We start from the raw sequence: 12,525 nt of genomic DNA on the forward strand, positions 1-12,525 counted from the left end.
TTGGAGGTACGTGGCAAGTGCTTTGATGTCTTCTGGGAGGGGCAACTGTCTGGTTACATTGAATGCACGCTCTGTTAATGTTACTCTTGCAAGTTTATTTACCTTAGTTCCATTCCATATCCATGAGTTTAAGAAACCCTTCAGCATCCTTCCTCACTGTTTCGTCACCTTCTTTCAATGCAGTTGCTAACTTCGCTGAAGCCATCCTCTTTATGTCGTAGCCCAATTTTATAGCATTGGTTGGGCTCTTTAAATCTTCTTCATCGTCCTGATTACAGCACTTCAAGGCAGCCAAAACGGTGTTGTCAAAGGATTTTGGGGACAGGAGTTGTGCTAGATCTTTGTCTCCACCATCTATCTTCTGCAATTCTAACTTGAATTTGGCAGCTAGCCTCATTACGGAAGACGTGTAGTAGCACCTCATCAGTTTGTTCCCAACGTTGCGCAACATCCAGTTATTTCCTAAAGTAATAATCAATGGATCACTTTTGGCGACTTTGGAGACTTCGTCGTGCTGCATGATTTTGAAAGTTTCTTCTATCAAAGCTTTAGAGGCTCTGCTGTCCATCTTTTCGGCCAAGATATCGGACTGAACAATGAGGTTTCCTTTGCTCATCTTCAAATATTGATCACAATCAGTTCCACAACAAGTCTTAAGGTGGCGTTTCACTGAGCACTGAAGGATCCATCCTAGGCATTGTGGACATGGCCCATACCTGTCGACAGAGAACCGCGAGTCATTTTCCTTTTCTGTCTCCTCTGCTTCGTCGTCCTCTTCGTTATTGGCCACTGTGCATGATCTCCTCAACATAAAGACTTCCCCGCTTTTTTTTTTGGAGGACTTTAACGTTGTGGACATGTGAACCTTTCAAACGTAGCAGCTGGATTTTCCGTTTTCTTTCTGCTGGATTGTCACCTAGTTCTAGGACCTCATCTTCGTTTTCATGCTGTTTAGAAAGAATGTGGTGTGAAAAATTTGTGACACACTTGTCACAAAGAGGACATGGGTGAGCTGAATTGTACACTCGGTCCGATTTCTTCCGTTTCCCTTTGATTGTGTGCGAGTTTTTCTCAAACAGTCTGATGTAAATTTTGGGATTCTTCAGATCTCTTGCAATTTCGCTTTCATCCAAAATCTGATTTTCATCCTCATCTTCCTCGATTTTTCTCTTCTTTGCTTTCTTGTTTCCCATTGGCTGTGATTGGAAGATGATCGGTTGTGACTTCAATGCTGGATAAATGTCAGAATTGTCAGATTCATCTGCACTGCCTGGAATAATTTCAGTCGATTCTTCCACTTCATTGAATTCTTTACTGTGGGGTTCATAACCTGGGTCAGCGTCGAGGTCATCCTCCTTACGTTCTTCCGATGTTTCCACCTCCTTCAATTCTTTACTGTGAGGTTCATAACCTTGGTCAACACCACGGTCATCCTCCTTACGTTCTTCCGATGTTTCCACCTACTTCAATTCTTTACTGTGAGGTTCATAACCTTGGTCAACACCACGGTCATCCTCCTTACGTTCTTCCGATGTTTCCACCTCCTTCAATTCTTTACTGTGGGGGTCATAACCTGGGTCAGCGTCAATGTCATTCTCCTCACTTTCTTCCGATGTTTCCACCTCCTTCAATTCTTTACTGTGAGGTTCATAACCTTGGTCAACATCACAGTCATCCTCCTTACGTTCTTCCGATGTTTCCACCTACTTCAATTCTTTACTGTGAGGTTCATAACCTTGGTCAACACCACGGTCATCCTCCTTACGTTCTTCCGATGTTTCCACCTACTTCAATTCTTTACTGTGAGGTTCATAACCTGGGTCAACGTCACGGTCGTCCTCCTTACGTTCTTCCGATGTTTCCACCTACTTCAATTCTTTACTGTGAGGTTCATAACCTTGGTCAACATCACAGTCATCCTCCTTACATTCTTCCGATGTTTCCACCTCCTTCAATTCTTTACTGTGGGGTTCATAACCTAGGTCAGCGTCAATGTCATTCTCCTCACTTTCTTCCGATGTTTCCACCTCCTTCAATTCTTTACTGTGAGGTTCATAACCTTGGTCAACATCACAGTCATCCTCCTTACGTTCTTCCGATGTTTCCACCTACTTCAATTCTTTACTGTGAGGTTCATAACCTTGGTCAACACCACGGTCATCCTCCTTACGTTCTTCCGATGTTTCCACCTACTTCAATTCTTTACTGTGAGGTTCATAACCTGGGTCAACATCACGGTCATCCTCCTTACGTTCTTCTGATATTTCCACCTCCTTCAATTCTTTACTGTGGGGGTCATAACCTGGGTCAGCGTCAATGTCATTCTCCTCACTTTCTTCCGATGTTTCCACCTCCTGCAATTCTTTACTGTGGGGTTCATAACCTGGGTCAACGTCACGGTCATCCTTCTTACGTTCTTCTGATGTTTCCACCTCCTTCAATTCTTTACTGTGAGGTTCATAACCTGGGTCAACATCACGGTCATCCTCCTTACGTTCTTCTGATATTTCCACCTCCTTCAATTCTTTACTGTGGGGGTCATAACCTGGGTCAGCGTCAATGTCATTCTCCTCACTTTCTTCCGATGTTTCCACCTCCTTCAATTCTTTACTGTGAGGTTCATAACCTGGGTCAACGTCACGGTCGTCCTCCTTACGTTCTTCCGATGTTTCCACCTCCTTCAATTCTTTACTGTGGGGTTCATAACCTGGGTCAACGTCACGGTCATCCTCCTCACGTTCTTCTGATTCTTCCACCTGATTATCATCATCATCTTCATATTCCATTGACATGCACCCATCAATATTGCCTTCATCTTTTCTTGTCCCATCTCTTAAACCCTCCAGCACCCACTGTAAGAGTCGTTCAGGAATGCCTCCGGTGTCAAAGGTTTTCTTTTGAGACATTCTGCAAGAGAAAACAAATGTTTTAACATACTTTCACCACATTTTCATTTTACTGACCCCCTTCCTAATCAAATTGTTTTTCTCTCTTCACCCTAGAACATAATAAAATACAAATCGTTAAATGAAATGCAACTTGAATATTATATAATGACGAGATAAAGAAACGCAGGGTAAACTTCTGTGGTGATTTAAAGTAACGCATTAGAAAAAACTATCCTTAATGAACAAATTTCCAAAAATGTCATTAGTTGTTGACCAATAATTCCATAGTAATGTGCATGGAGTTAATCGGCGTATGGATAATCCTCATTGGAATGCTGTTCCACTCTTCCAATAAGACAGTACTTAATTGTTCTAAGAGTGGCAGGGGGATTCTGGTGCCGCCGTAACCTCCTATCCAGTTTGTCCCACAAATTGGGGACAAATCTGGACTATAAACCAAAAAATAAACCAGCAACGTACAAACATTAAAAGCACAAATGGTCAAAATCCACCCGAGCAATCAGTCATTACGGATACTATGATAAAATATAATAGGGCTATGAAAAGACCAGTTTTGTCGATCAAGTACATTTCCTTTTACATTTTCCTATTTTCCATGTCTGTCAAGGTTATATCTCTCAAACCCATACTTTAATTCTAGATTAATCTTTGCTGCCAAACATTACAAGCACAATATTATGGTGATTATATTTTCCAATGTCCATGAAAACAGCTCTGGCTAGCTGTTTTCCAAAATTTGTTTTCACAACATCTACTCGGGTGAACTGAGAAAAAAAGTAAGGCTGTCACAATTACCAGGATGATTCCCCGGGTAATTGCTCACGTTTAGGTTTCTATGCAAAAAATGTTACTGAATTGTGTAACCAATAACACAACCATAAAATTACTTTACTCTAAATCTTAGAAAAATAGCCATAGGATAGCAGTTCAGCTGCAGTTCATCACATTCACAAGTCGCCATATTGGATTTTAGCCAAGAGCTAGGCAGACAGAGCAAAGGTTTATATTAATTTCAACCATTTTTTTTTTGTCATTTCAGTGGTGAAAGAATGATAAGAAATCAGCATGCATCACTTGATATAAAATTAATGTTGACCGAATTAAAGAGTTTTTGAGGTACTGTAGTTTGTGTAACACAACAGACAAAAATATTAAACTAACACATGTGTACTAGAATGTTACAGGCAACCAGCAAAATGAAATGGACTTGCACAATGAGGCCCCGCCCCGGGGCGCACCAACTTCATTTATACAAATTATGATCCACTTGTGCCAGTTTCACACCAATTTTGGTTACAATCATGCAGACGTTCATGAGAACTAGTCTTTTAAAGGAAAAGTTGAAGACGGACGACAGACGCCGCACCACGAAATAAGCTCACATAAAATGAGCCAATTAAAAACACAGCATCAGTGCAACTATTTTTTTAAGTTAAGTTGAAATCAAATAAAAGGATTTTTTAAACTTTAAATTTCAACATGATACATTAACTTAAAAAACCATCAACTGCAAAAACAAAACGTGCTTGAAGAGTTTGTTCATGAATAGGTCTAGGTGTAAATTTAAACAATAAACTAGAATTACAATGACTTATTAACAACTTTTAGGGATGTGTTTATTTTTTAAAGGGCACTAAGTATGAAGGGGACGGCAATAAGAATGTATACAGTATTGATTTTTGAATTAAAATCATGACAGCCTTAAAAAATATAAAAAAACAGCAACATCAACAAAGTAATACAACATTAAGGCTATACAAAATTATCTGGTTCTCAGGCCATTTTTTCTGAAAAGAGATCAGGGAGGGAGGCATTTTATTTTTTTAATTTTAGTGGACAAAAGAAATGAGTTTTTTTATTTTAATTTTTTTTTATCGAAATTTCAAAAACACAGCAAGCAGCACAGTGTGTAATTTGTCAAGACACCATGAATGGTATATACTATATGATATATAATGTCAACCAATTACAAAGTTTCTCAAATACTATTAATACTGTAAGTTTCTCAATGGCAAAGTTGATCAATGACAAACCTTTGTTTTTATTTTATTTATTTGGAATAAAATTGGCAATCTGGCACCCTAAAATGAAATGTGTGCGGGCCTGAGAAGCAGATAATTAATTTGATATGCCCAAAAAGTATACTTGTAACTCTTTTTGAACAGTTTTAAACAATTACTTAATCCAACTGCCTTCCACTTCTCAATGTCTGTATTGTCAACAAATTGTTGGATATCGGATTCTTTACGCAGGTGAAGCCTAAACAAAATTTCAACTTAATTGCATTATGAATTTCCACATAGATATATTATGCACAATGCAAGATTATAAATATATTAAATCAATTTAATCAAACAACAGGTGCAAATCAATCACAGAGACAACCTTTTTTACACAAGAATTGAGATCACAGATGTGTACACTTTACCGACCCCTGAACTACAGTATCTTACCATGCGTCATCACTTCTGCAGTAGACCATGGTCCCCGAGATACTTTTGACAGGCCAACGCATCCTGAGGCAGGAGGGCAGGCGGGCCCAAGCAAACTTCATGGTCAGCGACAGTGCGCAATCTTCAAAACAAATTCAGAATATCTTAATACTAGTACAGAAAAAATATGTAATTGTACAAAGGGTGAGCGACCAGTCACACAGGTTTGACATGGGAAACATGGGAATAAAAATAAAGCAGATTTTCTAACACAACACCTTATATTACATATTTCTCAATTTCTTGCCCCAACTTCCACGATTCCTTAAATTGGCAATTTTTCCTTTACTCGGCTACCCATGTAAATAATTTAATTCTATCCACCACCAAACAGTTACATATCACTACCCCGAAGTTGAATTTGAAAACGAAAGTAGACACATGCCATTTTTACTTTGTTAAACATGTCAAAGTGATGGAGACGGTTTTGTAATTTATACTGCAACCAATCTTATCTAGAGAGTCATACAAATTTGAAATGTTAATAAGTGTTACAATTATGGCTTACATTTATTTGATTAGGCCAACTTGTATGCAATACAATCAAAATTGGCACAGAACATAACACATTCATCAAATTCAACAGAAGAAAAGAAAACCAAATAATCAATACCGTTAACAACAATTTCTAAAACATCAAAATTAAAGTCTGAACAGAAAGAACATGCCTCTGAGAAATGAAAGTTTGAAAGAAAACCAAGGAAACCAAAAGGGATATCATTTATAAAAGCCATAATGAAAAAACAAAAACACAATAGGAACCATGTATCCAAATGGCAACCAGAACCTAAAAAAAATGAAATAAAGTTGTATCTGTCTTCTGTGAAAGCATAAAATTTCATACAGGTGGACCAGGCCAAGTTTGTGAAAATCAATAAAATTATTTAACTGAATACACATATCATATTAATAATCGAGTCTATGTCAATGGATCATTTATGAAATTGTTGCTGAAAATTCGGACAAGTGGATTTGTTTTGGTTGAACAGTTTTTGTTTATTGTTGTATTTCATGACTTTTTAATCGTCTGAAAATTGGAAGCTTCAAAAGTCACGAAAACGTCGTAAAACAAAAAACTCTTTAACCAAACGTTGTTTGTAATAACCAAAAGATTAGCGGTTTTCAATAACAAAAGTAAAATCCAAAATTCACATTTTTTATATAGGAAACTGAAAGTAGAAATCAAGTGCATTCAACCGCAAAATACAAGGAATGCCCAACCTGCTAAACAGAAACGACCAGACTCCACAAAAATATATTTTCAGTGATAATATTATAAACTTTTGATCACCTTCTACTACTATTGAAGATCGAGAATGCATTCTACTCCTGTATAAGTTCAATCTCAATTTTGATTTTATGAAAGTTGCAGTACGACAGAACCTGCACAAAATCAGTGGCATTAGTTTTAATGCCATAAAGTTCACTGAAATCTACAATCTTAGAACAGTATGAACACTGCAAATCACTCCACAGAATATATGATAAAACTCGTCGCAGATCGTATCGCTTGGAGTACGATATAAAGTAGATGATGTGTGTCTCTTCGCCGGCCATTTCGCGTCAAGGACGACTCGAAAATTCACTCTACCCATAATCGAACGATCTTTTCAAGGAATTCATCGATTAAAACTACATCAATTTTAAAGAAATTAGTTTCGTAATCAATACTAAGTATTCTTATACATGAGGAATGGAAAGGACTGTTGCAAAACTTGTTTATCCGAGTTGACATGCAAAAAAACACGAGCAGTCTCCAGTTAAAATCACTTCCGGTCAACCAAACACACAGAAAATATTATGATTACCAGTAATTATATAAACAAGTAAGTATCAGAAGGTCTTCGTATCACGCACTATTCATGAAATATCGCTGTAACTCTGCTATGATGTTACAAATGAAAGAAGAAATGTTCACACTTACCAGGCCAGTCACCACAAACACAGCTCGGCAAATATTCCTTGTAGGTAAACCGGTAAACCCGCGCGCATGCGTGCACAGCGAAGGAAAATAACAACAACAAAAACGTAATGTTAGGCAACTCGTAACACGGAATTTGACGGAATGTCATTATATATAATTATTACCAATGTTTTCAATGATATCTTATGTATGTTTGCAATATGTATGTGTATTAATGACTGTACGCCAATATCTATTTGTCAATAAAAGACATCGATATTGTGTCAAGTTGACTACCGGAAGTATAGCACAACACTCGTGACGCGTGCATGCGTCTCTGTTTGGATGACATCGGACTTTATCCAAGACCGATTTTTCGGAAGATTATGTTACGGTCTTGTACATAGCGAATGCATATAGACATGTCCATGCAGTTGGACACAATCATTGTGGGGTACCTTTTGAAATTCACTGTACTACCCCATAGTGTCCATTCAGACAGAAATCCGAGAAAAACTTGTGGGGTTAACCCCACATGCTAAAAGTACCCCACAATGACTATTTGGACAGAAAAAGTACCCCACAATGTACCTCTCATAAGAGCGGACGGACGCCGCGCGACGGCATAAGCTCACTTAGTGCCTGAAATGAGGCAAAATGACATGTTGTTTGCCCAATAATTTTGGAAAGAAAGATTTCCACAGTATTTAACACAATGCTTCATTCAGCACATGTAAAATCCCACATAACATGCATGACAATATGTGAAAACAGAATGAAACATTATATTTTTCTTCTTTGTCGTACGGGGGCTCCATCAATTTGATGTTTATGCCCTCGATAATTCTTTCTCATACTGTTAAGTATTTCTGTTAAGTATTTCATCAGCTTCCTTCTTTACAACATCCAAGTTGTGAGCATCATCTCCTTTCATTCTTAATAGTAATCATTCATGGTTACCATTAGGATTTTTGGAATTGAAAGCACTTGACACTTCTTCTTCTTTTGAGTGTTTCGATTTCAAGTGAATCCGAATGTGTTGAAACATTAGTTTGCAATAAAGGCAGCAGTGATCCGAATTATACACCCTTGAACCTTTTCGTTTTTGCTTAGTTTTTGCTTCTGTACTTTTAACTTTCATCACACGTTTAACGTAGATATTCTTCTCTTTTTTATCTCCCAAAACATCCTCATTACTAATGTTCTCATCTTCGTCACTCAAAGGTACTTCATCTTCCATTGGTTGGCTTTCTTCATTCTCATCTTCCATTGGTTGGTTTTCTTCATTCTCATTAGATACCTTATTTGTTAAATCTCTTTAGCGGTTTTCCTTTTGGCAACGTAAGGACCTGAATCTGAACTATCCGATTCATTGGCGATACAAAGAAAATCCACACCACTGCAATCAATATTCTCCTCAAATATTTTGTTTTCAAGATCAAGTATTGGATAAATTGGTGATGATGATGATATTCCTTGATCATAATCAATAGAGATTGGCAAAACGTGGTCGAAATTAGAACCAAAAGGCTGTGATGTCCAGTCGCAACTATTTTTTGAAGTTGAAGGCTGGGATTCCTGTAAGTTGCCAGAGGAATGAGAAGCCTGTGTTATGTCATCAAGCAAAGTTGAAGGCATGGATTCCAGTAAGTTGCCAGACAAATGCGAAGCCTGTGTTGTGTCATCAAGCAAAGTTGAAGGCTCAGATTCCTGTAAGTTGCCAGATGAATGCAAAGCCTGGGTTGTGTCATCAAGCAAAGTTGAAGACATGGATTCCAGTAAGTTGCCAGACGAATGCGAAGCCTGTGTTGTGTTAGCAAGCAAAGTTAAAGGCTTAAATTTCTGTAAGTTGCTATATGAATGTGAATCCTGTGTTATGTCATCAAGCAAAGTTGAAGGCTGGGATTCCGGTAAGTTGCCAGAGGAATGCGAAGCCTGTGTGGCATCATTAAACAAAGTTAAAGACTCAGATTCCGGTAAGTTGCCAGACGAATGCGAAGCCTGTGTTGTGTCAGCAAGCAAAGTTGAAGGCTGGAATTCCGGTAAATTCCAAGAGGAATGCGAAGCCTGTGTTGTGTCATCAAGCAAAGTTGAAGGCTCAGATTCCTTTAAGTTGCCAGACAAATGCGAAGTCAGTGTTGTGTCATCAAGCAAAGTTGAAGGCTGGAATTCCGGTAAATTCCAAGAGGAATGCGAAGCCTGTGTTGTGTCATCAAGCAAAGTTGAAGGCTCAGATTCCTTTAAGTTGCCAGACGAATGAGAAGCCTGTGTTGTGTCATGAAGCAAAGTTAAAGGCAGGGATTCCGGTAAGTTGCCAGACGAATGCGAAGCCTGTGTTGTGTCATCAAGCAAAGTTGAAGGCGAGGATTACGACAAGTTGCCAGACGAATGCGAAGCCTGTGTTGTGTCATCAAGCAAAGTTGAAGGCAGAGATTCCGATAAGTTGCCAGACGAATGAGAAGCCTGTGTTGTGTCATCAAGCAAAGTTAAAGGCAGGGATTCCGGCAAGTTGACAGACAAATGTGAAGCCTGTGTTGTGTCATCAAGCAAAGTTGAAGGCTGGGAAGGCTCAGAATCCTGTAAGTTGCCGGACAAATACGAAGTCAGTCTTGTGTCATCAAGCAAAGTTGAAGGTTCAGATTCCTGTAAATTGCTAGACGAATGTGAAGCCTGTGTTGTGTCATCAAGCAGAGTTGAAGGCGGGGATTCCGATAAGTTGCCAGACGAATGAGAAGCCTGTGTTGTGCCATCAAGCAAAGTTGAATGCATGGATTCCAGTAAGTTGCCAGACGAATGCGAAGCCTGTGTTGTGTTAGCAAGCAAAGTTAAAGGCTTAAATTTCTGTAAGTTGCTTTATGAATGTGAATCCTGTGTTGTGTCATCAAGCAAAGTTGAAGGCTCGGATTCCGGTAAGTTGCCAGAGGAATGCTAAGCCTGTGTGGCATCATTAAACAAAGTTAAAGACTCAGATTCCGGTAAGTTGCAAGACGAATGCGAAGCCTGTGTTGTGTCAGCAAGCAAAGTTGAAGGCTGGAATTCCGGTAAATTCCAAGAGGAATGCGAAGCCTGTGTTGTGTCATCAAGCAAAGCTGAAGGCTCAGATTCCTGTAAATTGCTTGACGAATGTGAAGCCTGTGTTGTGTCATCAAGCAAAGTTGAAGGCTGGAATTCCGGTAAATTCCGAGAGGAATGCGAAGCCTGTGTTGTGTCATCAAGCAAAGTTGAAGGCGGGGATTCCGATGAGTTGCCAGACGAATGAGAAGCCTGTGTTGTGTCATCAAGCAAAGCTGAAGGCTCAGATTCCTGTAAATTGCTTGACGAATGTGAAGCCTGTGTTGTGTCATCAAGCAAAGTTGAAGGCTGGGATTCCGGTAAGTTGCCAGACGAATGAGAAGCCTGTGTTGTGTCATCAAGCAAAGTTAAAGGCAGGGATTCCGGCAAGTTGCCAGAGGAATTTAAAGCCTGTGCTGTTTCATCAAGTTAAGTTGAAGCCTTTGGTTCCCCGATGTCGCCTGATGAATGTGATATCAGTGGTGTGTCATCAAACAAAGTTGAAGGCTGGGCTCCATTTATGTCATCAGATTTTTGCGAAGCCTTTGATGCGTCATTAGAAGTTGTTTTATTACCAACTTTAACTTGATGTCTGGAATACTCCAGTTCCTCTGAAAAAACAAGAATTCTACGGAATTAAATGTCTCGCCTATGCAAAATCTAACCTAGCTCAGTCATGCAAAAAATATAGGTCATGGTGGCCTATTTGTGCTACAAGGGTGTGGTGCTACTTTAGTTAAATCCCCATATGAATTTCCATTGCCTAGTGTTTAAGGGTTAGTCAAAATGGACCTAAACACAAATATATCCAAAGTGACTTCATTCAAACAGCAAATGTATGTCATGGTGGTCTACTTTTGGTGCAAGGGTGTGGCATTTAGTTGAATCTGCATGAAGTTTCATTGCCTTGTGTATAATAGTAATTGACAAATGGACCAAAACATAAATTCAAACTAAAGTCAATCAATTGGAAATTATAGATCAAGGTGACCTAGCAAATGTATTTACACGGTATATTTTTTCAAAAACAGAGCAAAAATTAAAACTTAACATGGGAGCAAAACACAAATGTTGACATCGACCGAAAAGCAACAACTTAGTTTCACTGTCGCTGCTTCATTATGGCGAGACATGTAGTTTTTTTTACTTTTCTTGATGCTTTACTTCCGATCAACATCTAAGGTCATCTACGGAAGAGCAGGGACAGGTAGTATTTTTACACACACAAGTAAGTTGAATGTCTTCAAGATTCTTGGGAATTAGTACATAAGCACGCTATACATGTATATCAAATATCAGTATGCTGGGAACTCTGGTTCGTGAGATTTTTTTTAAGTCCACCAATTATACCCTTTATGGGGGCCCCTGATTGGGCCCCTAACAGACAGGCTCTTTTTTCGCATTACTGCATGTGCTGACGAAAGTGTAGTAAGCTTGAAAAGCAAAGTCTTAGCCATACTTGGTCAATGAGTGACCAGTTAAAAGGTGCTGGAATAGTCTACACATATGATGAGACAACCCAAACTCAGGGCATCAGGAAACGAAAGAAAAATGGTACAAAAATTTTTCTGTATCAAATAAGCCTCTGTTTTCCACTATAACCCCAGACCAGATAGTTATTGATCACCTCCATATGTTTTTGAGAATCACAGATAAACTGTTCAATCTCATTGTGGCTGATTTAAGATGTATGGACAATATTACATCTAATTCAACATTTACAAGTGTGCAAGAAAACAGACATCGGTTGACGCACATTTCCAAACTTGAAAGTGTCTTGCAAATGCTTGGAATTACATTTGAATTACGTATCAATACTGAAAGTAAAAAAATTGAGTACCGAGACATTACCGGTCCAGAGAAGCTGGTGTTCTTGAAGCATTTCAATGCGTCAGAAATTTTTGAGGATGCTGATAGAGCTACTAACATACAGAAATTATGGGATGGTTTCAGAGAATTGAATGAATGTATCAAGTCGGATGCACCTAATGCTGATGAAATTGAACCGAAAACCAAATCTTCGTGCGAGTTATATGTGTATTGTTATCAAGCAAGGGACATAACTCCATATATTCATATGTTGTTAAGATACCATGTCGGTGAGCTTATAAGAAAACATGGAACAATTGTTAGATTTAGTCAACAGGGATTAGACAAATTGAATGACTTG

At 38.7% G+C, this 12,525-nt stretch overlaps 1 protein-coding gene across 1 annotated transcript; it reads right to left on the reverse strand.

Moving 5' to 3' along the window:
- Nucleotides 1–779: 779 nt before the first annotated feature.
- Nucleotides 780–2,906, reverse strand: LOC110442440 (myb-like protein X). Its single transcript, XM_021486048.1, has 4 exons — nt 2,194–2,906; nt 1,870–2,043; nt 1,465–1,638; nt 780–1,395 (listed from the first exon to the last, which is right to left on the reverse strand). Exons 1-4 carry the CDS (start codon nt 2,904–2,906, stop codon nt 780–782), a joined length of 1,677 nt encoding a protein of 558 aa, XP_021341723.1.
- Nucleotides 2,907–12,525: the final 9,619 nt, after the last annotated feature.

The sequence above is a fragment of the Mizuhopecten yessoensis genome, unplaced genomic scaffold (assembly GCF_002113885.1).
Source record: "Mizuhopecten yessoensis strain PY_sf001 unplaced genomic scaffold, ASM211388v2 scaffold716265, whole genome shotgun sequence".
NCBI classification, from domain to species: Eukaryota; Metazoa; Mollusca; class Bivalvia; order Pectinida; family Pectinidae; genus Mizuhopecten; species Mizuhopecten yessoensis.

What these genes read in the sequence shown, in the direction of transcription:
- LOC110442440 (XM_021486048.1), bottom strand. Translation starts at nt 2,906, where the DNA reads ATGTCTCAAAAGAAAACCTTTGACACCGGAGGCATTCCTGAACGACTC. An exon ending in CCTCACAGTAAAGAATTGAA is followed by an intron (nt 2,044 to 2,193) that starts GTAGGTGGAAAC and finishes TGAACCTCACAG; the next exon opens with TAAAGAATTGAAGGAGGTGG. An exon ending in CCTCACAGTAAAGAATTGAA is followed by an intron (nt 1,639 to 1,869) that starts GTAGGTGGAAAC and finishes TGAACCTCACAG; the next exon opens with TAAAGAATTGAAGGAGGTGG.